The 27,779-nt window shown below is 41.7% G+C and overlaps 1 protein-coding gene across 4 annotated transcripts; it reads right to left on the minus strand.

The window, feature by feature from the left end:
• Positions 1-1,267: 1,267 nt before the first annotated feature.
• LOC115666086 (disease resistance protein RPS2-like) lies at positions 1,268-27,779 on the minus strand. 4 transcript variants are annotated; one of them, XM_056316840.1, is made up of 5 exons: positions 24,649-27,777; positions 23,167-23,829; positions 22,243-22,911; positions 2,476-5,524; positions 1,268-2,329 (listed from the first exon to the last, which is right to left on the minus strand). In XM_056316840.1, the coding sequence occupies exons 1-4, from the start codon at positions 27,448-27,450 to the stop codon at positions 4,787-4,789; spliced, it is 4,872 nt and encodes a 1,623-aa protein (XP_056172815.1). In that variant the 5' UTR covers positions 27,451-27,777; the 3' UTR covers positions 1,268-2,329; positions 2,476-4,786. The 4 variants fall into 4 exon arrangements, with proteins under 4 accessions (XP_056172815.1, XP_056172817.1, XP_056172816.1 ...); XM_056316842.1 differs by lacking the exons at positions 1,268-2,329; positions 22,243-22,911 and adding an exon at positions 5,639-6,310 and having other exon boundaries at positions 5,384-5,524; positions 24,649-27,774; XM_056316841.1 differs by lacking the exons at positions 1,268-2,329; positions 2,476-5,524 and adding an exon at positions 14,043-14,459 and having other exon boundaries at positions 24,649-27,776.

Below are 27,779 nucleotides of genomic sequence, written 5' to 3' on the forward strand. Positions count from 1 at the left end.
CTCCAAACGCTTTAAGATATGTCAAAGTGCCCCGACAAACCACAGTGTTCTCTCGTCGAGCTTGCGCTACAATTCTTCAACTATGCAGCTATTGCTGGTAATGTGTATGCTACTGCTCGCGGACTTGGGCATGGCGTCGCTTGACCGCCGGATATCCTACCGAGGTTGGTGAATGGTGATGGTTCACTGAGAGAGAACCAACAAAACCCAAAAAAAAGAAGAAGAAAAGGTCACGGAAGGGGCAATATGGTCAACCCACCCGTAATAGAGCGTGGATAAGCAAAAACAGGCATGGAAAAAGCGCCCGCCGAATGCAAAATGCGTTCCTTTTTTCCCCCTTAGATGACCACTGGTTTAGTCGCACCATCTATATATTAATGAGATGGGATCTATTGTTGCTGTGATTATGGTTTCGTCTAGAGTTTCGATCTCGGTTTTCATTTAATTTCTCGTAACATTCTTTTCCATTTCATGATATTATTTTTGAACTAAAGCTTTGTAATTTGGATGAATTACCACTCTTCTTTGTTTAAATTAGAAAAAAAAAATACTTGAGCCTTTTGTTACACGACAAAATCCCCCCCCCCCCCCCCAAAAGTCAATGCAGATATTGATCTCTTTCGTTACAAATGTATTTTTTCTATTGTAGATTTAACTGATAAATTCATTTTTTGTGATGAAGGTTCAATAATCTTTATTTTGATTTTTTTTATAGAAAATCTATTTAGATCAATTTCACGAGTTCTCTTCTTGTTATATTATCATATCTAGGCGAAATTTGCTTTGATTAAAGGATTTTGCACCCTTTTGATAGCAGCTCTATCTACTTCCTCTCCATTACTTCCTCTTTTATATGCCTTCTTTTAATTTTACGAACTATCTCACTCTTTCTCAAGAAAAGGCTGAAAACATCAATATCTGCTTTATACTAAATGAAGTTACATGCTGTTTTTAAGAAGCCACACACGTTGAAATAAGAGAGGAAAGGTTGAAAATATTTAAGCGATAGAAAACAAAAGGTAAAAGTAGTAAGGAAGGGGATCTTTTGTCGTACAAGGATTTATAATGATAAATAAGAATAAAATAAATAATTTGGCACAAGTATGCCAAAATGAATCAGCATGGGCATCCAAATTTTTAAAAGCAAATTATCCTAGCTAACAAGTGTAGTTAGGCAAAGTGTATAACCAATTTCCATTGACTAATTATATTATAAATTATCTCTATTGAAAATAATTCAAAAGGATAATGCTACCTTAAAAAATCATTCAATAAAATGGGGGTTTCTATTGTGTACTTTTTCTCCATACAAATAAATTGCTTTGGAAAAAACCACAAAATAACAGCTTTCATTGGTAGCTTGGACCTATGCGATGGCCGATACGACGCTCCTGAGCACGGGCTCTATAGCAATCTTGACATCGTCTTTGAAAATTGACATTCACAACCCCACATTCGCAGTAATTAACTAATGTTTACATTTAGCATTGTAATAACACGGATATGCTATTTTCTGGTCATGAGAATTAATTTCTTTTTGTGATGAGTGTAGTCCACTGTCAATGTCCCTAGGCAACCGTGGCATGATCTACATTGCAAAGCTAAGATGATAGTTGATACTCTGTGTTTCAGTTTGGAGGAAGCAAAAAAGAGAATATATGCACGTAGCACGACTGAAGTAGAGGCGGAGCATTTCAGAAGCAAGTGTCTTTGTTAAGTTTCCCATCGCAACCAACGAATGATTAGTATCGCATCATCGTTGTGCATTGATATTTTGAGCTATAAACATATCTAACTGGAGTTGCTTTTATATTACCTTATTTCTACATTGATTCCCAAAGCAAGGAGCACGGAGGTATGAATTGACTCCACATAAATGCATCTACTATACATCTCTACCACAATTTTTCAGTCATTTAATCCATTCATCCTCTAAATCCAAAAGCTCAACTTGCCTATGATTTATGACCCTGCAACGCTTGTTGTTTTGTTGAACTTACTAAATCATTCGGTGACAAGTATGAAAATGAATGATTACTCATAGACCACCTCCAGTTCAAGTATGGGAGGCCAGGAGGTAGAATGCAATAGAAACTATGACCAACCTAGATAAGACCGGAAAGGAGGTCAAGTGCCGAATCGACAAGGAAGCACTCAATATTGGCTACCGGGGACATATGTAGCTGGATGCTCTGCAAATTTATCCTCCTCAGCAAAGTTATGGTCCCCAGAGGCAAGGTGAAAGAAGAGATCCCATGCCAATGAGCAATATGGATTATGCCACCGGTGGAAGGGATCCATATCAAGCAAGGAAGGAGAGGTCCGGTGCCTTCATACGAGGGAAACTACAATCAGTAGGGTCATAACAACAATTACTATCGGCAAACAGAGAGACCTGCCGCAAGGAGATAGATGGAGCTCTGCACCTCCAGTGCAGAATGATTATAGGAGAGACAATCGGAACCATGCACCTACTCCTGGTGGAACATAAGGGAAGGGTCTTGATGGATTTCAAGGGCAGGGTACTGGTAGTACTGGTGGCCACCTCGCTTGAGGGTTGCTTTTACGAGTTCTTTGAAGGAGGGAGGAAAACAAAAATCATGTCTTTGAAACATCATTCTGAACGGCAGTGGCCAGTGAACACTCCGAGGAAGGAAAGGACATCATGAATGAGTAGGTCGAATTTGGTGTTGTGCACAGTATGTTGGCACAAACGCACTTGAAGGATCAATTAGATTTAAGCTATAACTCTTATAAATAAGCCTTGAATGGTGAGCGTCGAAGCAAAGGGAGAGAATATTGGTATTTTGTTGGCAAGTGCCGTCCGTGCAATATTTCGAGGGGCCTCATTGACCAGTTTTGTCGAGAGATTTCCTCAGATCGGACTAGTCTACCTAATCACCTTTAGACGAAGTCATTATTTTTAAAAAATAATTAATATTACAAAAAAAAAAAAGTAGATGCCCCGAGCTCTAAAACTAGTAGAGGGTTTGCTTTGAAATCACAAGAATCATAGAACTAAACTTCAATTTAACATCAGAGTCCTCTAAATCATTTATCAAGCCAAGACTCTCATGGCAATATCAAGCTCACGTCTCATCAATTTATTCACACACGCGATATCACTTATCCACGGGCAACAAAAAAGGCAACCAAACTAAAGACAAAATCCATCTAATTGATCCCTATTGCACAAATCCCAGCACATGTTCAGAATTGCAACAGAGCATAAACGACCGCCAATTGTGATCCTTTCATGACTAAATGTCATGAATTGAAGCCATATCTTCCTACAAGCGCGTATGAGTCTGCTTGATCAAAATGGCATCAATCCAAGACCAAATTGTGATCCGAATTTAAACAAAGAAATCACGGTCAGCATGCAATACTTTGATTCTAGCATATTCAAGTTCAGTTATGGCTATAATTCTCGTAAAATTGGCATCAAATTCACCATATTAGTTTTTCCTAGCATGAACATATATGATCCCATAACCAAACTAGCCTCAACGTGGAATCAAAAGCACACCAAATCAGAGATATCAAGACAGTTAGCATACACGGATCGATTTCCAGTAGAATTTAATTCATTCATGACATAAATTTCTTTTCAAGGGAACATGGAATTCACCATAACACAATCTTATATCACTACACATGCTTACTTGAGTGGAATGGCATAAAATCAAGGCCCAATTGACATCAGCTCAGAGCGGCAACAGTCGCAAATCGGCATGTATTGACAAGGTTCAAGCAGATCCAAAACAAGTTCGAAATTGAATACCTATGATTATTTATGAAGAAACAGAACTCAAATACGCTTATATGACCAGAATAGATCAATAATCTAGTAATGAAGGAAATTCTCAGCCAAGAACTGGATCAAAATACACACTGATTCAGTACAGGAATTTCATCAAACAGGTGGTATGCATTTCGGCCAAGGAGCACCAGATCAAATCATCAATACAGCGTGAATAATAACCGATTTTCACACAGACAATAGCAATAGCTCCCAGCCTCTGCTTCGTATATAAAGCAACGGAAAACAGAGGAAATGTGGTTTAGTTGAATGAAGAATGATTAGCTAAAGCGATCGACAACGGATATATGAGTAAGGAGATAGTAGAAGCAACGTCAAGGAATGGAATCGTTGAAGCAGGCAGTCATGACCAACGTTTGAGCACTTCGGCATTACAAAACTTCTTCGCGGCAGCAGAACCGGTGACGATGGGGAACCGGTGACGATCATCAGCAACGAAGCGAGGGGAAAGGATTCAATTGAAATCACCGAGAGAGTGACTTGGGGACGCTCAGAAAATCACCCGAGCTCCTTCGATCAATGGTCTCTGTTCTTGCCCCCTCTTAGCGATGAAAGTTGGGCGGTGGCTGTTGGTGGATGGAGGGCGATGGAGAGGACAACGAAGATCAAAAGGAATCGCCGAGGGCTAAGAGAGAATTTGCTGAGCTCCTTTGGCGTGTGCGAAGGTGGCTCTGCTTCTGTTCTGTTCTGCCCTCCCTCCCTCTGCAGAGCGCACCGAGCCTGAGCATAAAACGGAATCGACGGATCGTTAGATGCAGAGAGAGAGAGAGAGAGAGAGAGTAAGGAAGAGTGCCAGAGAAGTCTGTTGGCGGCCACGTGATGCAGAGCGCATGTGGGTCCCACTGAGAACTGTGCATTAGCTATAATACAAACTGATTTTCGATTCGAAGGGACAGGAGCCAAACCAAAGCAGCGAATATTGAAGGAATACCCGACGCCTTATTCTATATTGCCAAACACCGTTCACCGATCCAATCTTGCATCAAGTTCCAAGATCCAGATTTGTCGTCGTCGTGCTCGGTGGCTTTCCCAGTTAACAGTGCCTTGGTCCGGCTCTGCTCCACAGCTTACCATACTCAAGTCTCGCAAGGATGGGAAGTCCTCAGAGTACGGTGATTTTAGAGAGTATTTCTCAGGTAAGAAGCTCCTGAATTTCGGCAACTCGAAAAGTCTAAGAGCAGTTAACTTGGAAAAGGTGATTGTCGTGCGGGTCGCTTCTTCCCATTTTTCATGTCCAGCAATTAGTTCCATATCTTCACACGACTCCACCACCAGCTCTTCGATTTGCCCGAGAAATTCTGCCATGAAGGTAGCGAAAAGCATTTCCAAACGGGAGCACCTCACGGCGTCTACGTATATCAAGTTTGGGAACGGGATGTTTGGGAGACCATCGGACCGCCAAATGTGCCTCAAGCTTTCGAGATCACGCAAAATCAACATCCTCAATTTACCACTCTCTGTATCCGTCCCATCACCTTCGTAAATGATCTCAATCGAACGGCATAAAATCACTTCTAGGATCTCGGGACAATGCTGCAGCCTCTTCCACATGTGGGACATGGTGATACGTTGGAGATTGTCACAGTTCTTCAAATAAAGAGATTCCAATTTCGAAAAGGAATTGGTGGGAATTTGATTGTTCCATAGCTCTTTGCACTGAACGCCTTCAATTTCTAGACTTCTTATATTGGGAAATGTAACCTGCACGAGGATAATGTGAGAGAGGAGGATAGGTAGGACAAATTTATTACATTGTTCTTTCTAAAACATGATAATGCAAGAATACGAATGATCACAGCAAGGGATAAAACGAACCATCTCATTGAATAACGGTTGTGGGGATTCATCATTTTTTTCGGCCATCTCGCCTGACTGCCTCTTGACACTTGTAGGACTCCGGATGAATGCTCCAAAGTTAGGGCACTGCAAAATACTTAGATGTATCAAGGAAGGGAAACTCATCACATCTGCCTTTGATCAACCACCTTCTTCCTCGCGAACCACATCCTTCAACTGTTTGCATTGCCTAATGTCTATCCTCTCGAGTTTCTCTAGCGTTGTGGCTGTGAAATTGGGGAAGAGATATTTCATGTCAGAGCAATTCGCAACACTGACAACTTTTAGACTAGGAAAACCCCAAATCATTTGGGAGTCTCTCTTCACCATGCATCTCATCTTTCCTGCTCCCGTCACCCACACTTCTTCCAATTTGGGGAGCAGCAATACAGTTGTTTGCTTAGTATTTGCATCAAGGGACCCACAATCAAACAATGATTCTAGGGAGGGACAGTTTTGACTGTCGACACTTTTCAGGTTGTGCAATCTCCCCATGATTGTGGAAGGGAAGACATTGGATAGGTCGGAGCAATTTTCAAGGGTGAGGGTGGCTAATTTGTAGAAGGAACTTTCGGGAAGATCACCGTGCCATATCCTTTTGAAGGATCCTACTAATTCAAGCCATAACCTCTCCAAGCTTAGTAAACTAACCTGCTAATGAGAGTTATACGTTAGATCATAGCTATGCAACATCTGATAATTTGGCCTACTCCTAACGATCTATTTGATGCAATGGAAGAATGAATTTTCACCAGTGGCCTTACTCTGACAAATGTAAACATAAATAATGAACACATATTAACTAATAAAACCAAATAAAATTCTTCAAGGAGATTTTATTGCTTGCCCCACCATACGTGTGCCCATGACTATAATGGGTATAATCTCAAGAGAACGGATTTGTACCTTTTGATCAAAGAAGGAATCGGAGTAAGCATCTTGTGAATCTGAAGTAGCGGTTACTGGATTTTACTGAAGTAGCGGTTATAAACTAACCTGCTTATAAAAGTTATACGTCAGATCATAGCTATGAAAAATTTGACAATTTGGCCTAATGCTGATGATCTATTTGACAATTATGGCAATATCAAGCATACATCTCACGAATTTAATCATGCACATGCGATATCACTTATCCATGGGCAACCAAACTAAGACAAAATCCATCTAATTCATGCATATTCCACAAATTCCAGCACACATTCAGAATTGCAACAGAGCATACAAGGCCGCATATCGTGATCATTTCATGACTAATTGGCATGAATTGAAGCCATATCTTCCTACAAGCGCATATGAGTCTACTTGATGAAAATGGCATCAATCCAAGACCAAATTCATACCAAATTTAAACACAGCAATCGTGGTCAGCACACAATACTTCGATTCTAGCATATTCAAGTTCGGTTATGACTATAATTCTTGCAAAATTGGCATGAGATTCACCATATTAGTTTCCTAGCATGTACAAATATGATCCCATAACCAAACTAGCCTCAACATGGAATCAAAAGCACACCAAATCAGAGATATCAATACAGAGTTAGCATACACAGATCGATTTCCAGTAGAATTTAAGTCATTCATGACATAATTTCTTCTCCAAGCGAAGATGAAATTCACCGTGACACAATCTTATATCACCACACATGCTTACTTGAGTGGAATGGCATAAAATCAAGGACGATTGACATCACCTCAGGGCCGCAACAGTTGCGAATGAGCATGTATTGACAAGGTTCCAGCGGATTCAAACCAAGTTCGAAATTGAATAACTATGATTTTTTATGAAGAAATAGAACTCAAATACGCTTATATGACCAGAATAGATCAACAATATAGTAATGAAGGAAATTCTCGGTCAAGAACTGAATCAAAACACACACTGATTTAGTACAGGAATTTCATCAAACAGGTTGTACGCATTTCGGCCGAGGAGCACCGGTTCAAATCATTAATACGGCCTCAATCACAGTCGATTTGCACACAGACAGTAGCAACGGAAAACAGAGAGCATATGTGGTGTAGTTGAAGGAAGAATGATTAGCTAACAGCGATTGACATCGGACATGAGTAAGGAGACAGCAGAAGCAACGTCAAGGAAGGGAATCGTCGAAGCAGGCAGTCATGACCGACGTTCGAGCACTTCGGCACTACAGACCTTCTTCGCAGTGACGATCATCAGCAACGAAGCGAGGAGGAAAGGATTCGATCGAAACCACCGAGAGAGTGACTTGGGGATGCCCAGAAAATCACCCGAGTTCCTTCGATCGATGCTCTCTGTTCTTGCCCCTCTCTCAGCGTGCCATATCATGTAGTGGCCAGAGATGGAGGTTCGATGGTGGCTGAAGATCCTCCGTGGCCGTAGCTGGAATGGCTGAGCAGTGGAGGCGTCCCGGCGGCAAGAGGATTGCTGGAATTAGAAATGATGGAAGCAAACACTGAAGATCATAAGAAGCGAGACCGAGGACAACGATTCCAAGCCTGATTCCAAGATTAAAACTATAGAAAGAAAAAGCACTCAGCTTTGGCCATGGTCGAACCCATTATCGCTTTTCCCTTTCTTCGAACTTGTTCAGCCAAGTGAAGAGATAGAGCGAGATTTAGCAAAGAGAATATTGCGGAGAGAGAGAGAGAATCGGTCAACCAAGAGAGAGAATAATAAGTGTGAGTTCTCTGATAGAGAAGGAATTCATTCAGCGATTGAACGATTAATCAGGAACGGATAATCTGGTCGCGGAGGAGTTTGAACGATTCCGGTGAATTGAACGATTCCTAAGGGGGAGATGTTAGTCAGTTGAGTAAAAGTCTGCTACCATCTGGGGAGATTTTCGCTGACAATATAACCTCCGTCTCTTCTCTATCTATAAATGGAGGAATAGGGGAAGGCTTGAGCTTTTACGGAGGAGAAAGAAAAAGAAGTAGAGCAAGAGAGAGGGAAAGAGAGAGCAAGAAGTAATACTGCCTGGGTTTTGTCATGCTATTACCTTCTTGACCACATTGTGCAGTCCCCCCGATTTCACTCGTGCTGCTCGACCCTTTGACAGTCGTCGTCTTGCCTACACATCCAGACGAGTTGCTTGCTGCCTTCCCCGACGCCAGCTCGACGCCACAGCCACGGTGGCAACACTAACAGGCCACAGCCACGCTGCCTTGCTTCGCCACTATGCTTACCGAGCCTTATCCACAGTTGCGGTGTCTCTCGTGCTGCTCCGTCCAGACCAAACCAAACACAACCGTCTGGAGTTTTCCCCAAAAATAGCATACAGAGAAATCCCGAGCAACATGCCTCGGACTCGCCGGCCTCCGATGTCGTCATCTGCTTTTGCTCCGGTGGTGGTCCTTGTCAGAAAAATCACGCCCATAATGGCAATCGCCACCAACGTCCCCAATCCCCCGTTCAGAGGAGAGGTGGAGTTATTCGCGCGAGTGGTCTTCCATAGGTAGAAGGCCCTGGTGGTCAATGTCTAGGTAGGCGAAGTACTGGTGAAGCCATTCGCCACTACGGGAGCGAAAGCCGGTAGAGATGTCGACATCGGAGGCCGGCGAGTCCGAGCCATGTTGCTCGGAATTTCTCTCTGTTTGCTATTTAGATTATTTTTTTTGGTTGTAAGTAGTCAAAAAAAGAATTGGGTCCTGAACTGAACGGGTTTGGACGAAAGGTTGCAATGAGATGGGCCGACACACTAGTTATTGTTTATTATTTGTTATTTATCTTATTATTCTTTATTTATTTTTTTATTTGTATTTATCTTTATCAATTTTAAAAAAAAATGCATGTTCGATTTGCTTAAACAATAAAAGTGTCAACTAAGGTAACGAGGGTAGTGTTGCAACATCATAAAATTCCAATCTTGACAATCTAGACGGGAGCTTCAGGCAACTTAGTTGTCGTTGTATGTTCTATCCAAATTACTCTTAATTTCATCGAATTTTTGATCGAATCAGGTAGATTGACTACTTGTGACCATGATAGATCCAACTTGAGAAATGATTATGGTTCTCCAATCGAGCATAGAAGCTCCATTCTCCGGTAGCAACTGCATATTTGGCAAGTGTGTAAGTCAATCCAACACCCAATTTATTTGACAAAATGTAACAAAGACAAGATCGACGAGAGCTACGTTCAATTTTCCTATTAATCTCAATATTAAAGCTAATTAAAGCTAGTTTTTCAGTCTCATAACTACACACAGATTACATTTTAATTCTTTTCTTTAAGAGGGAAAAACATATACTGTGAGATTAAGGTTAGAATTGAAATAAGTAGTAATTCCTAGTGTAGAAGAAATATTCTCCAAACCTTCCCAGTAATTATAAAGAAACCAAGATGGGCTAAGCTCACACGTTTTAAACATTAAGTTGCCAAGATCAACTTCGAATAGAAATTGAGATTAAAAAAATCAAGTGTGGCAGCTAAAAGATTTTCAAAATGTGATATAAGGAAAAATCAAGGCCTGCGATTGAATAATCATATTTGCGCATTTTCATAGGGTCGCTACCAAGAGTACAGACTTGTGTATCTCCAATAATTACCCAATTTGTGTGGGATGAAGAGACCACTACACCTGATGGAAATTAATCGGATACTCAAAGAGTCTTGCATACTCTATTGATATCTAAGAGGCAACTTTTTTTTTTGGTCAAAAGAAATTTCTATTAATTACCGAAATCTAAGAGACATCTAAGTCTATTAATCTTGTAAATATACATTGGTTTTGAACTACATACACAACTCAATTGGAAGAAACAGACGGTTCATAGAAGATGCCTTCTCATTCTTCCTTCTTTTTAATTTATAAAAACTTGTAAGCATAATCATAGTTCATTTCTCGAAACATCACTTTAATAGTTCTAAAAAAACCAAATTTCATTGAGTAATTGCACCTCATCGATGGGACAAGTGAATATAAAGTTTATTTGTATGTTAAGGGGATCATTAACTCCATATTAATGTGAGCCTATTTCATGAATAGTATGGATCTCAACGTTTTTCAATGGTTGAGCCCGACCACTCACCTCTCTCTCTCTCTCTCTCTCTCTCTCTCTCTCTCTCCAATTCATTCACTGGAAAGGAAACGTAACGATTCACAAAGCCGACGTCTTCTCCTTGCAAACTCCAAATCGTAAAATAAATATAATAAAGCTGCTTCGAACAGTATTAATATCTGCTAATGCACAAATGCAATTAGACGGCAATGGAAAAGTGGCCAAATTTTATAATTTCAAAAGTCATAATCTACATTCAACAAAGGAGAATTTACCAGTTTGTTTGAGGACAATATACCAATCTAAACTACCTTAGTGTGAAACTAGTATTTAGCGAAGCATGCTCGGAAATACAAACTAGGTTTGAACATTCATCAACCCACTCGTGTTTTCAAAGATATAATCTATGGTGATCATGGTGATTATAGTATAGAATTAGAAATTTACTTCCCTTGTTGGGCTAGAATGAGTTTGAGGGAAGTGAAGAAGAGAATGGTAGAGAAAAATTTTCTTGAGGGCTCACAAAAATATTTCCTCTTAAAAGTGGGAGGAAATAGAGGAAATGCAAAATGAGTTCCTCCCTATCGGATTGCAGTCAAATGTACCGTTTCATTTACCTTTCATTTCAAACCACATTCAATTTCAGTCTAGAGTTTCGATCTCGGTTTTCGTTTAATTTCTCCTAGCATTCTTTCCATTTCATGATATTAGTTTCTGTTAGAGCTTTGTAATTTGGATGAATTACTGCCCTTCTTTGTTTCACCTGAAAAAATAACTTGGGAGTCTTTTGTTACGCAACAAAATCCCCCCTCCCCCTCTTTAAAGCCAATGGAGATATTAATCTCTTTCATTACTAATTTATTTTTTCGATTGTCAGATTTAACTAATCAATTTAATTTTTTTGATGAAGCTTCATAAATCATCATATTGATATTTTAAATAGAACGGAGGTATGATTTGACTCCACAGAAATGCATCTACTATACATCTCTGTCACAATTTTTCAGTCATTTAGTCCATACATCATCTAAATCCATAAGCTAAACTTTCCAATATCTCTACGATTAGTGACCCTGCAACACTTGTTCTGTCGAACTTACTAAATCATTAGGCGACAAGTATGAAAATGGAGTAATTACTCAGAGACCACCACCAGTTTAGTATGGGAGGCCGGGAGGTAGAATGCGTGATTACAATAGAAACTACGACCAACCTAGATATGACCGGCAAGGAGTTCAAGTGCCAAATAGACAAGGGAGCCCTCAATATTGGTTATCAGGGACCTATGCAGCAGGATGCTCCGCAAAATTATTCTCCCCAGCAAAGTTATGGTTTCCCCGGGGCAAGGTGAAAGAAGAAATCCCATGCCAATGAGCAATATGAATTAAGCCACCGGTGGAAGGGATCCAGATCAAGGACATAGGAGAGATCCGGTGCCTTCATATCAGGTAAACTACAATCAACAGGGTCATAACAACAATTACTATCAGCAAACAGAGAGACCTGCCCCAAGGAGATAGATGGAGCTCTGCACCTCCAGTGCAGAATGATTATAGGAGAGACAATCTGAACTATGCACCTACTTATGGCAGTATCAAGCATACATCTCATAAATTTAATCATGCACACGTGATATCACTTATCCACGGGCAATAAAAAAGGCAACCAAACTGAGACAAAATCCATCTAATTCATGCTTATTCCACAAATTCCAGCACATGTTCAGAATTGTAACAGAGCATACAGGACCGCAGATTGTCATCATTTGATGACCAATTGACATGAATTGAAGCCGTATCTTCCTACAAGCGCATATGAGTCTACTTCATCAAAATGGCATCAATCCAAGACCAAATAAATACCGAATTTAAACAAAGCAATCACGGTCAGCATGCAATACTTCGATTCTAGCATATTCAAGTTCGGTTATGACCATAATTCTCGCAAAATTGGCATGAGATTCACCATATTAGTTTCCTAGCATGAACATATATGATCCCATAACCAAACTAGCCTCAAGATGGAATCAAAAGCACACCAAATCAGAGATATCAAGACAGAGTAAGCATACACGGATCGATTTCCAGTAGAATTTAATTCATTCATGACATAATTTCTTTTCAAGTGAACATGAAATTCATCATAACACAATCTTATATCACTACAAATGCTTGCTTAAGTGGAATGGCACAAAATCAAGGACCAATTGACATCAGCTCAGAGCCGCAACAGTCGCAAATCATCGTGTCTTGACAAGGTTCCAGCAGGTCCAAACCAAGTTTGAAATTGAATACCTATGATATTTTATGAAGAAACAGAACTCAAATACACTTACATGACCAGAATAGATGAACAATCTAGTAATGAAGGAAATTCTCGGCCAAGAACTGAATCAAAATACACACTGATTCAGTTCAAGAATTTCATCAAACAGGTGGTATACATTTCGGCCGAGGAGCACCAGATCAAATCATTAATACAGCCTCAATCACAGTCGATTTGCACACAGACGGTAGCAATAGCTCCCAGCCTCTGCTTCGTATATAAAGCAACGGAAAACAGAGTTTAGTTGAATGAAGAATGATTAGCTAAGCAAACAGAAGCAACGTCATGGAATGGAATCGTCGAAGCAGAGGCAGTCATGACCGAAGTTCGAGCACTTCGGCACTACGGGCCTTCTTCGCGGCGGCCGAACTGGTGACGATGGGGAACCGGTGGCGATCATCAGCAACGAAGCGAGTACTAAAGGATTCAATGGAAATCACCGAGAGAGTGACTTGGATCACCCGAGTCCCATCGATCGATGCTCTTCGTTCTTGTCCCCTCTCAGCAAAATGAATCGCCGACAATGAATATCATGTGGTGGCCAGCGATGGAGGTGCGGCGGTGGCTGTTGGTGGATGGAGGGCGACGGAGACGACAATGAAGATCAAAGGGAATCGACAGTACAGATCGCTGGATGTACAGAGAGTGTAAGGAAGAGGTGCCAGAGAAGTCTGTTTGACGGCCACGTGATGCAGAGTGCATGTGGGTCCCACTTGAGAATTGTGTATTACAATACAAACTGATTTTCGATACAACGAATATAGAAGGAATACCCGACGCCTTATTCTATATTGCCAAACGCCGTTCACCGATTTCATCTTTCCCAACGTGCGAAGAGCCAGAGCATTTCTCGTCGTTGTTGGTGGCGTGCCCAGTCATCAACAGTGCCTCGGTCCGGCTCCGCTCCACAGCTTACTATACTCAAGTCTCCCAAGGATGGGAAGTCCTCAGAGTCAGAGTACGGTGATTTCAGAGAGTATTTCTCTGGTAAGAAGCTCCTGAATTTCGGCAACTTCATGTCCAGCAATTAGTTTCATATCTTCACACGACTCCACCACCAGCACTTCAATTTGCCTGAGAAATTCCACCGTGAAGGTAGCGAAAAGCATTTCCAAACGGGAGCACCTCACAGCCTCTACGTATCTCAAGTTTGGGAACGGGACGTTTGGGAGACCATCGGACTTCCAAATGTGCCTCAAGTTTTCGAGATCATGCAAAACCAGCCTCCTCAATTTACCACTCTCTGTATCCGTCCCATCACCTTTGTATATGATCTCGATCGAACGGCATAAAATCACTCGTAGGATCTTGAGACAACACTGCATCCTCTTCCACATGTGGGACGGGCGATACGTTGGAGATTGTGACAGCCCTTCAATTCAAGAGATTCCAATGTCCAAAAGGAATCGGCAGGAATTTGAATGTTCCATAGCTCTGTGCACTGAAGGCCTTCAATTTCTAGACTTCTTATATTGGGAAATGTAACCTGCATGAGAATAATGTGAGAGAGGAGGATAATTAGGACAAATTTATTACATCGCTCGTTCTAAAACATGATAATGCAAGAATACGAAATATCACAGTAAGGGATAGAGCGAACCATCTCATTGAACAACGGTTGTGGGGATTCATCATTATTTTCGGTTGTCTCACCTAACTGCCTCTTGACACTTGTAGGACTCCGGATGAACGCTCCAAAGTTAGGGCACTGCAAAATACATAGATGTCTTAAGGAAGGGAAACTCATCACATTTGCCTTTGATCGACCACCTTCTTCCTCGGGAACCACTTCCTTCATCTGTTCGCATTGCCTAATGTCTATCCTCTCGAGTTTCTCTAGCGTTGTGGTTGTGAAACGGGGGAAGAGATATTTCATGTCGGAGCAATTCGCAACAGAGACAACTTCGAGACTAGGAAAACCCCAAATCATTTGGGAGTCGTTCTTCACCAGGCTTCTCAGCTTTCCTACTTCATACACTTTCACTACTTCCAATTTGGGGAGCGATACAGATGCTTGCTTAGTATTCGCATCAAGGGACCCACAATCAAACAATGATTCCATGGAGGGGCAGTTTGTAATCGTGACACTTAACAGGTTATGCAATCTCCCTATGGCTGTGGAAGGGAAGACGTTGAGTAGTTCAGAGCAATTTTCAAGGGTGAGGTCTGCTAATTCGGAGAAGAAACTGCCGAGAAGTTCACCGTGCCATATCCTTTTGAAGGATCCCATTGAGTAAAGGTCTAATGTCTTCAATCTTGGTAAACTAACTTGTTCATAAGATTTATGCGTCAGATCATTGCTATGAAAAATTTGACAATTTGGCCTAATCCTATTCGATATATCCGATCTCCAACGATTTCAAATTGTATTTTAATGAAGGTTCGCTGTCGAGTATCTTTTCCGGGCCAAGGAGTCCACCCATTACCTGGGATTCCAAGCAAGGCAATGAAACCTAACCGAAGCGCCACAATGAAATTCATTAAAGGTGGTGAGTTTGTTACTAGTAAAGCTATTTTCACGAGAAAATGACCGAAACTCTCGGGCTAAAATCCAAAAAGTAAAGAATTTCTCTTCCGTGAAAAGCGAAATCATTTTCATGAGGATATCCTCACCACTATCATGCTGCTAATGCAGCAGCACAACTGCACAACTCTCTCTCTCTCTCTCTCTCTCTCTCTCTGACCAAAACTTTTTTCTCTTTTCTTTTGAATTCATTTGCTGATCTTCAAAATAACTACCATAATTTGGTTGCCTTTTCTTTTGTTTTTATATTTTGACCTTCAAAACTGAAAAAAAATTGTATTGGAGTTAAATTTTTCATAAATTTTTTGTTAACTTGTTGGTTTTCGTTATGAACAAGTAAATATGACTTACTCGGGCTTATTTATATTAGGGATCCATAACAGTGTTTGTCTTTAGTTTGTAAATTTTCGCACTTTGTTAGTAAAAACTAAAAAAAACTTTCTGAAATCGCATTTTCGGCATAACCAAATACAAGAACGATTTTTTACCAGGTAAACATTTTTCAGCAATAAAGAATTTCCAGTGTAACAAGCGGACTCTAAATACATGAATGGGCTTGATCTCTCTTAAGAATGTCAAAAACTTAATTAAGACAAAGGGATGACCAAAGGGCTGACAAAAGCAGAACCACGTTCACACGGTGAGGTTGGCATGACGTGTTAGAATCAAATGCAACTTGCATGTGGGTGGAACATGAATCATGTGGACTTTCTTTTGTTACGTGGCTCTTGGTTCGCCTTCCATTTATTTAATCTCTCACTTTCTTCATTTTGAAATTGTTGAATTTCATTCATTCCTTCGAGATTCATTCTTGTTCAATACAACAATTTTTTTTTTTTGGGTAAAGGAATACAACATTTTTTCTTCTCACTAAAAATGTTAAATGAGTAATAAATTAGTCATAGTACAAATCCACGTTAGAGCTGAAGTAATTAGTGCAATTATCTAACATTGAAATAAATTGAAAAGAAAACAGTCGTAGATAGAGGCTTCCCCCTAGCTATAGTTGAACGTGAAAAAAAATGTACGGTCTGTGTTTTCTTTGAATGGATTTTTTATCTGTGAATCAAAATGTACAAATAATCAAATTTAATGCAATATGCACTAAGGTTCGGTGAACACCATATCATCTTATCCTAAATCCCCTTGTAATAGTATGATCTAGGTATGGTTTGCAAGATTAAGAGTTAAGGAAACTTATACCCAGAAAACGAAAAAATTACCTGAATTGGAGCACCCTCAGCTCCGGTGCAAAAGCTCATCATATTTGGTAACTTCTGCAAATCCAGACGATGTACATTAGGCAACTCGACTATGTCATCAGCAGCAACTTCTACTTTTCCTGCATCAGATAATGGCTTGCAATGAGTCACATTTATATACCTGAATCTCTTCCAAATGTACGAGTCTTTGCATCTCAGACAGAAACCACATATTTTTCAATCGGTGGCACTTTTTGATATGCACGACTTTTAATTTGCTGAAGCAATCTGGTGCGATAGGAACATTGCATAACTTCTCCATATTAATAAGATTTTCGAGGAACAAAGACTCTAAAATCGTAAAAGCAGTGAGAGGGAGACCATTGGATGAATTGACAATGTACTTAATTGAGGGGCTGTTGTCAATGTCGAGATGCTTCAGTTCTCGAAATCCTTGGGTGCACAACTCGTGAGCGTTTTTCTCGAACTCTTTCAACCCGTCCAAATGTAAGTACTGAGTATTTTGCAGAGTTTTCTGAAGCCATTCTTTTGAAAGAATACTATCGCATCCTTCCAATTTGAGCTTCATGGTTCTCAAATCTTGAAATTCCCTCCCGTCAACATTTCCTATGTTGATCCAAAATCTGATCAGGTTCCCAAATGGCAAGTCACTATCCTTAAAGAGTTTGGTGGGATTAGGGATGGATATTTCCAGAGAGGCTATCTTTGTCAAGCTCGGCAAGCCCAACATTACACAATTGCGATGGTATTTCTTCCTTGCCGATCCATCGATCAATGCTTCCCCTTCATATGTAACTCTTCCAATTTGATTAAGCATTTTAGGACGCCAGGCTCGATTGTTTCAAGCTCGTAGCAATTGCTTAGATTCAACAATCTCATATTCATCAATTCCCCGATTTCTTTAGGTAGCCTAGAAATTTTAGACCCTGCGAAGCTGAGAATCTGCAATGCTTTGAGCTTGCCAAGAATTGCCACATCCCCACATTGCAATGGTCTAAATATAATGACCGGAGCTTCTCGAGGAATTCGATCGAGGAAGGTAAAGCGGTGATATGCATGGAGCCGAGATATAGGACTCGGAGCTCCTTCATGTATGTGAAATCCAGTCTACAACAATCTTGCTCATCATGTCGGTGTGCAAGTCTCCTGTCCCAGTCTTTTGGTTGAGACAACATGAGCATCTTCAATTCGGGAAACCCACAACGCATTAGTTCAGCAAGCCCATCACTGCCAACATTAACTTGGCATATTGCCCAACATTTCTCAAGCTTTTCCTTTGACCACGAGCCATAATTGCTATTCATCATTAAGGAATTGTGGCCTCTGAATGGAGTTGAGACGACTATCTCGCTGTAAAGATCATGTATGGTCACATTGTCCTTGTCATCACCACCATCCAACAACAAACAAGCGGAACAGAGTTCATCGAGCCTAGTATTCAATCTATCCCTTGAATCTTCTATCGTGTTATTGAATCCCTCAAACAAGCCCAAACCCATGCCTAGTACCAGCAGAATTTCGACTTGAATGGTCCCGCCAATAAGACCACAGAGCAAGAATAAGGACTTCGCGTCCTCGCTCTTCAAATGGTCGTAACTCAACTTCACTATGGTTTCTATATTTGACTCACCTATTTTTATCAACGTGTTTTTCCATGCAGACACACCGCTATATTTCAAAGTGCTAGCGACAGAGGTAATCAAAAGAGGCAAACCTGCGAGCTTCTTGACCACTTTAGCTGCTATTCGTTTCAATTCCTCGTCTCTGAGCCTGTCGCCAACTATCTTTTCAAATAGCCTAAAAGCTTCGTCGTTGCTTAAACCTTCAAGACAAAATGTTCGATCAGCAAGCATCTTTTGCTCCAGCACATCTTTAAATCTCGACGATAGCAGCAACTAGCATCCCCTGCTCTCCGCTTCCGAAGGAATCCCGACTGCCTTCAAATCAAGTTTAGCCCACAGATCGTCTAATATAATGAGAACCTTCTCAATCGGATCCCTCTGTAACCTCTCCAACAGACGATTTCCTCTGCCGCTTTCACTTTGCACATCCTTCAGATCCAGTTTCAAGGCGTCAGCGATCTCGTCTTGGATATTCTTCAAGACAGGAATCTGCGATACTTTCGCTTGATGATCATGTTGAACGGTCTCCCCTCTTTCCTAAGTTTCTTCTTGCCTTCCTCCAATAGCGTAGTCTTCCCCACGCCGCCAGGCCCGTAGACCCCAATCACTTTTAGCTTCTCATCATCCACAGCTTTCATTATGCCCTGAAAGATGGAAGCTCGTGAATCGGTGATAGTGTCTACCGCATCACCGGCAGAGGAATTCACATTAGGAGCACCGGCGACATGCCCAGGCGGAGCACTCTCATAGTAGACCCTCTCAAATTTACCCTGCCGGAGTACCTGGATGGCCTGGACTGTCTTCCTCGCACCCGTACCGAGACAATAACGCTCCTTTGGATTGGGAAGCCACCCGTAGAAGCAAGTTTTCTTGGCTCTTCCATCGCAATCCAGCATGTCACGCGCCTTGTTGGCGACGGTCTCCACCTTTTCCACCCACTCCTTGACATCAGCTTCGATCTGCTTCATATTGTTCGAGCTTCACCGACGGAATGCTGCACCCTTTGCCTCGGCCTTTCCAGCTGGTCAAGTTCTTCCTTAAGTTTGCCAACGTAGCCGTCGGAGAATATCACGTAGCCACATTGACGACCGATCGGAGCCACCAGGTACTGTGCCACTTGGGAAGCCACAGACAGAGCAATACCCGCCATTTTTCTCCTCTTTGACTTCTATCTTTCTGATTTTCTTCCTCTTTGTAGAAAAATGAACGTTAAGAATTTATGTAGGCTGAGGAAGGCCGAACTGATGGAACCCAAACGCGAAACGACTGAAGAAGAGGAAAGGTTCAATAAGATGAATTGAGAGAGAGAGAGAGAGCTAGTGGCTTGAAGAAAACAGTGAAGGACACAGAGTGAAAATGCGAGATAGGAAATGTGACAGATGAGAAAGAATCCTCAACATGAAGGGAAAGAAAAAAAAAAATGAAAGAATCCTCGGCCATCTCAGGATTTCTTCGCTTGGGAACCTTTAAATAAAGCAAAAAAGAATCCTCCAAACAGGAAAAGATAAATATGAAAGAATCATCTTTCACAAAAGAAATCTCTGCCGCCTCTCTTTTTTCTCTCAATCTCTCTCTTCACTTGTACTGCACTTTGTTTAATCTTCCACCATGATTTCTGCGACTTCAACCCACCAAATGGGCAAGATCGTATTTGGAGTCAATATGAATCCAGGTCATAGATCACGTCATTTGAAATGGGTCGATATTTGATCAACTCATATCCGATTATAGTCAACTGGATTGTCCTATTTTTTGGCCCATTTCTCCCATATGTCAAGAAATAACTCTGTGCCTTTGGTAAGTATAGATTTGACGCAAACAAAGCGATCACGGTCAGCACGCAATACTTCGATTCTAGCATATTCAAGTTTGGTTTTGACTATAATTCTCGCGAACCATAACACAATCTTATATCACCATACATGCTTACTTGAGTGGAATGGCATAAAAGCAAGGACCAATTGACATCACCTCACGTCCGCAACAGTCACAAATCAGCATGTATTGACAAGGTTCAGGCAGGTCCAAAACAAGTTCGAAATTGAATACCTATGATTTTTTTATGAAGAAACAGAACTCAAATACGCTTTTATGACCAGAATAGATCAACAATCTAGTAAAGAAGGAAATTCTCGGCCAAGAACTGGATCAAAATACACACTTGATTCAGTACAGGAATTTCATCAAACAGGTGGTATGCATTTCGGCCAAGGAGCACCAGATCAAATCATCAATACAGCGTGAATAACAACCGATTTTCACGCAGACAATAGCAATAGCTGTCAGCATCTGCTTCGTATATAAAGCAATTGAAAACAGACGAAATGTGGTTTAGTTGAAGGAAGAATGATTAGCTATAGCGATTGACATCGGTTATGAGTAAGGAGACAACAGAAGCAACGTCAAGGAATGGAATCGTCGAAGCACTCAGTCATGACCGACGTTCGAGCACTTCGGCACTACGGACCTTCTTCGCGGCAGCAGAACTGTTGGCGATTGGGAAGCGGTGACGATCATCAGCAACGAAGCGAGGAGGAAAGGATTCGATTGAAATGACCGAGCGAGTGACTTGGAGATGCTCAGAAAATCACCCGAGTCCCTTCGATCGATGCTCTCTGTTCTTGCCCCCCTCTCAGCGTGCCATATCATGTGGTGGCCACAGATGGAGGTGCGGCGGTGGCTGTTGGTGGATGGAGGGCGACGGAGAGGACAACGAAGATCAAAAGGAATCGCCGAGGGCTAAGAGAGAATTTGATGAGCTCCTTCGGCGTGTGGGAAGGTGGCTCTGCTTCTGTCCTGCCCTCCCTCCCTCTGCACAGCGCACCGAGCCTTGAGCATAAAAGGGAATCGACGGTACAGATCGTTAGATGTAGAGAGAGAGAGAGAAAGAGAGCCAGAGAAGTCTGTTGACGGCCACGTGATGCAGAGCGCATGTGGGTCCCACACTGAGAATTGTGTATTAGCTATAATACAAACTGATTTTCGAGTCGAAGGGCCAGGAGCCAAACCAAAGCAGCGAATATTGAAGGAATACCCGACGCCTTATTCTATATTGCCAAACGCCGTTCACCGATTTCATCTTTTACAACGTGCGAAGAGCCAGTTGAATTTTCGTCGTGCTTGGTGGCGTGCCCAGTCATCAACAATGCCTCGGTCCGGCTCTGCTCCGCAGCTTACTATACTCAAGACTTCCAAGGATGGGAAGTTCTCAGAGTACGGTGATTTCAGAGAGTATTTCCCAGGTAAGAAGCTCCTGAATTTCGGCAACGCGAAAAGTCTAAGAGCAGCTAACTTGGAGAAGGCGATTGTCGTGCCGGTCGCTTCTTCCCATTTTTCATAGCCAGCAATTAGTTCCATATCTCCACACGACTCCACCACCAGCTCTTTGATTTGCCCGAGAAATTTCGCCGTGAAGGTAGTGAAAAGTATTTCCAAACGGGAGCACCTCACGGCCTCTATGTATCTCAAGTTTGGGAACGGGACGTTTGGGAGATCATCGGATTGCCAAATGTGCCTCAAGTTTTCGAGATCACGCAAAACCAGCCTCCTCAATTTACCACTCTTTGTATCCGTCCCATCACCTTCGTATATGATCTCGATCGAACCGCATGAAATCACTTCTAGGGTCTTGAGACAGCGCTGCAGCCTCTTCCATACGTGGGATGGGGCGATTCGTTGGAGATTGTCACAGTTCTTCAATTTAAGATATTCCAATTTCCGAAAAGAATTGGTGGGAATTTGATTGTTCCATAGCTCTTTGCACCGTAGGCCTTCAATTTCTAGATTTCTTATGTTGGGAAATTTAACCTGCACGAGAATAATGTGAGAGAGGAGGATAAGTAGGACAAATTTATTACATTGTTCTTTCTAAAACATGATAATGCAAGAGATAAAGCGAACCATCTCATTGAAAAATGGCTGTGGGAATTCATCATTTTCTTCGGCCGTCTTGCCTAACTGCCTCTTGACACTTGTAGGACTCTGGATGAACGCTCCAAAGTTAGGGCACTGCAAAATGCTTAGATGTCTTAAGGAAGGGAAACTCATCACATCCACCTTTGATTGACCGCCTTCTTCCTCAGGAACCACTTCCTTCAACTGTTCGCATTGCCTAATGTCTATCCTCTCGAGTTTCTCTAGCGTTGTGGCTGTGAAATTGGGGAAGAGATATTTCATGTCGGAGCAATTCGTAACACTGACAATTTTGAGACTAGGAAAGCCCCAAATCATTTGGGAGTCGCTCTTCACCAGGCTTCTCATCTTTCCTGCTTTCGTCACTCTCACTTGTTCCAATTTGGGGAGCAATACAGTTGTTTGTTCAGTATTTGCATCAAGGGACCCACAATCAAATAATGAGTCTAGGGAGGGACAGTTTGCAATCTCGACACTATTAAGGTTGTGCAATCTCCCTATGATTGTAGAAGGGAAGACGTTGACTAGCTCAGAGCAATTTATAAGGGTGAGGGTGGCTAATTCGCAAAAGGAACTTTCGGGAAGATCACCGTGCCATATCCTTTTGAAGGATCCTACTAATTCAAGCCATAAGCTCTCCAAGCTTGGTAAACTAACCTGCTTACGAGAATTATACGTTAGATCATAGCTATGAAACATCTAACAATTTGGCCTAATCCTAACGATCTATTTGATGCGATGGAAGAATGAATTTTCACCAGTGGCCTTACTCTGACAAATGTGAACATAAATAATGAACACATATTAACTAATAAAACCAAATAAAATTCTTCAAAGAGATTTTATTACTTGCCCCACCAAGCGTGTGCCTATGACTATTATGGGTATAATCTCAAGAGAAGGGATTTGTACCTTTTGATCAAAGAAGGAATCGGAGTAACCATCTTGGGAATCTGAAGTAGCGGTTACTGGCTCTTTGTTTCCATGAGGATATGAGAAGAATTTCTCCATGGGACAGTTGCGTATAAGTAGGCTCTTTAGGAGTGGGAATTCTATAACGTCATTTGTCCCTTCATCTCTTCCTTCTTCATCCACAATCACCGCCTTCATATTTGGACAATCCTTCACATCAATGTCTCTAAGCTCTCTAAGACATTTAGCCACAGACACCGGAAAGAGAAATGCCAGCCCCGTTTTTATGACCACGAGTTTCTTTAGGCTCCGAAATACCGATATTCCTTGTAATTTTACATCATGTTTCCACATGCACCGCAGGTTGGGTAACTCCCTTATTGTCATTTCCATTAGCCAAGTGAGAATCTTGACATCTCTCGTGACTTTTAGCTCCCCCAGGTCGAAAACTGCTTCCGCTGATGGAGAACTCTCGATTTCCAATGACTCCAAATTCGGCATCTTCAGTATCCAATCTGATTTAAAAAAACTCGACTTTGATCGAGACTCCCTTATCTCTATCGATTTCAGATTGCTGTATTCTAATGGAGGTTGACCGTAGAGTATCTTTTCCAGGTCGAGGAGACCAACCATCTTCAGGGATTCCAAGAGAGGGAATGAAACCTAAACAAAGCGCCGCAAATGGAACTCGTTAAAGGTGCCTTTATTGCAAATAAAGCTACCTTTCAAGAAAATGCTTCAGACTTTTTCATTTATTTGAACATGGGGAAGATGAATCGGTCAACCAACTTAATTTTATTTTTTTCGCCATTGACCGAAAATCTCACTCTAAAATTCAAAAAAAAAAAATAAAAAAACAAATTTCTCTTCCGTGAGAAGGGAAATCATTTTCACGAGGATATCCTCGCCGCTATCATGCTGTCAATGCAGCGCGAACTGCACGGTGACGTTGATACGGTGACGTTGGCATGACATGTTGGAATCAGTTGCAAATTGCATGTTAGGTGAGACACGAATTACAGGGACTTTCTTTGTTACGTGGCTCCTCATTCACCCTCCATTTATTTAATCTCCTGACGTCACTTTCTTTTATTTTGAAATTATTGAATTTTATGTATGCATTCAAGATTCATTCTGCACACTATTTTTTCATCTATTTAAAAAGGTTGAATAAGTAATAAATTAGTCACAGTAGAAACCCAAGTTATCAGTGCAATTATCTAACGTTGAAATTTTTTAAAAATTAAAAATTAAAAAATCAGTCGTGGAAAGAGGCTTCCCTCTAACTATAGTTGAACGTGACTCAGAATATATGGTCTGTGTTCTATTTGAGAGGATTTTTTTTATTTGTAAATCAAAATTTGAATCAAATTGTACAAATAATCAAAGTTTAATGCAATATGTACTAACGTTTAGTGAACGCCAATATCATCTCATCCTAATAGGACAAATTGACAGAGGGAAAAAATGAAAAAAAAAAACTTGGATTGGAGTATCCTCTGATGTCATTTCAGCTCTGGCGCAAAAGCTTGTCATATTTGGTAACTTACCCAATACCAGACGGCGTACTTTAGGCAACACAACTCTGTTGTCGGCGGAAACTATTTCTTCTCCTGCATTATGTGTGATAATGGATTGCATTGAGTCACAATCCCGTACTTCAATCTCTTCCAGCCGTACAAATCTTTGCATATCTGAAAGACGCCACAAGTATTTCAATCGGCCGCACTGTTCGACTTTTACGGCTTTCAATTTGCTGGAGCACTCTGGTGCGATAGTGCCATGGTATATCTTCTCCAAATTAATAAGATTTTTAAGGAACAAAGACTCTAACTTCACAAAAGCAGTGAGAGGGAGGCCGTCGGATGAGTTGGCAATGTACTTGATTGAGGGGCTGTCGTCAATGTCGAGATGCTTCAGTTCTCGGAATCCTTGGGTGCACAATTCGTGAGCGCTCTTTTTGAATTCACTCAACTTGCATAAATTCAAGCATTGAGTCTTCTGCAAAGCTTTCTGAACCCATTCTCTTGAAAGAATATTGTCGCACCCTTCCAATTTGAGCTCCATGGTTCTCAAAACTTTAAATCTCGTCCGTTTTGCATTTCCTATGTCGATCCAAAATCTGACCAGGTTCCCAAATGGCAGGTCACCATCCTCCAAGAGTATGATGGGATGAGGAATCGCTATTTCCAGAGATGTTAGCTTTGTCAAGCTCTTCAACTCGGCAAGCGAAGCACCACATGATTCCAACGGTATTTCATGCCCGCCCATCCATTTATCAAAGCTTCCCTTCATATGTAACTCTTCCAAGTTGATTAAGCGTTTTAGGGCTCCCGGCTCGATTATCTGAAGCGAGTAGCAGTTGCTTAGATTCAACGATTGCAGATTCGTTAGTTCCCCGATTTCTTTAGGCAGCCTAGAAATTCTAGACCCTGCAAAGCTGAGAATCCGCAATGCGTTGAGCTTGCCAAGAATTGCAACGTCCTCCACATAGCAATGTATGCTTAATGACCGGAGGTTCGCAAGAATTTCCATCGAAGAAGGTAAACTGGTGATAGACATGGAGCAAAGACATAGGGCCCGAAGCTCCTTCATATGTGTGAAATCCATTCTACTGCAATCTCCCATCTCGTATTGTTCCGACAACATGAGTATCTTCACATGGGGAAACCGACACAGCATTAGTTCAGCAAGCTTATCATTGCCAACATTTACTAGGCATGCCCAGCATTTCTCAAGCTTTTCCTTTGGCCATGAGCCGTAATTGCTGTTAATCATTAAGGAATGTTGACCACTAAATGCATTCGAGACGACCACCTCACTGTAAAGATCATGTATGGTCACATTGTCCTCGTCGTTGCCATCCAACAACAAACAAGCGGAACGGAGTTCAATGAGCGCAATATTCAATCTATCCCTTAAATCTTGTATCGTGTCATTGAATTCCTCAAACAAGCCCAAACCCATGCCTAGTACCAACAGAGTTTCAACTTGAATGGTCCCACCGATAAGACCACAGAGCAAGAATAAGGACTTGGTGTCCTCACTATTCAAATGGTCATAACTCAACTTCACTATGATATCTGTATTTGAGTCATCAATTTTTTTCGACGAGATTCTCCATGCGGCCTGTCCGCTATATTTCAAAGTGCTTGCAACGGAGTTAATCAAAAGAGGCAAACCTGCGAGCTTCTTGACTACTTCATCCGCTATTTGTTTCAATTCCCCATCTTTGAGCTTGTCGCCGACCGTCATTTCAAATAGCCTGAAAGCTTCGACGTCGTTTAAACCTTCAAGACGAAATGTTTGATCGGCATGCATCTTTTGCTCCAGCACACTTTTATCTCTCGAAGTGAGCAACAATTTGCATTTCATGCTCTCGTCTCCCAAAGGAATTCCAACTGCCTTCAAATCAAGTTCCGCCCACAGGTCGTCCAATATTATGAGAACCTTCTCACTCGGATCCTTCTGTAATCTTTTGAACAGAAGATCTCTTCTTCCCTCTTCACTCGGCTCATCCTTCAGAATATTTAGACTCAAGGCGTAAGCAATATCGTATTGGATTTTCTTCAAGTCCGGAGTCCGTGAGACTTTCGCTTTGACAATCATGCGGAAAGGTTTCCCCTCTTTCCTGAGTTTCTTCTCGACTTCCTCCAACAACGTAGTTTTTCCCACGCCACCAGGCCCATAGACTCCAATCACTCTGTGCTTCTCATCATCCAGAGCTTTCATTATGCCCTGAAAGATGGAAGCTCGCGATTCTGTGATAGTATCACCCCCATCACCGGCCAAGGAATTCGTGTCCGGAGCGCCTCGGTCACCGGCCAAGGAATTCACATTGCGAGCGTCAGGAACCAGCCCTGGCGGAGCATTCTCACAGTAGACCTTGTTGAATTGCCCCTTCGGAATGAGTTCCTGGATGGCCTTGACTGTCTCCCTTGCCTCCTTGACAACATCATAACGCGCCTTCGGAATGGGAAACCACCCGTAGAAGCAAGTTTTCTTTGCTTTTTCGTTGCGTTCCTGGATGTCGCTCGCCTTGTCGGCTACGGATTTCGCGTCTGTCGCCCATTTCTCGACGTCGGCTTCAATCTGCTTCATGCTGTTTTGAGCTTCGACGACAGAATGCTGCACCCTTTGCCTCGCTCTATCCAGGTTCGCAACTTCATCCTCAAGTTCGCGAAGGTAGCTGGCGTAGAATATCACGTAGCTGCATGCACGAACCACTCGAGCCACCAGGCCCTCTGCCACTTTGGAAGCTACAGACACAGCAACATCCTCCATTTTGCCCCCTTTTTGACTTCTATCTTTCTGGCTTTCTTTCTCTTTTTTTTTGTTGAGAAATGAAAGTTCAGAATTTCTATATGCGGATGAAGGCTGAACTGATGGAACCAAGAAACGAGATGACTGAAGAAGAGGAAAGATTCAATATGATGAACACATTGAACAGCTGAAGAACAAACCCAGCAGAGAGAGAGAGAGAGAGAGAGCTAGTGGCTTGAAGAAGACAGTGTAGGACACAGTGGAGGACGATGGGAAATGTGAGATGGCGTGTATGAGATCTGCTGAAGCTCCGTATAAATAAAGGGTGGAAGTCTAGAGCGAGAAAAAAG

The sequence above is a fragment of the Syzygium oleosum genome, unplaced genomic scaffold (genome assembly GCF_021117445.2).
Source record: "Syzygium oleosum isolate NSW1041296 unplaced genomic scaffold, Sole_v2.1 Sole_v2.13, whole genome shotgun sequence".
Lineage (NCBI taxonomy): Eukaryota > Viridiplantae > Streptophyta > Magnoliopsida > Myrtales > Myrtaceae > Syzygium > Syzygium oleosum.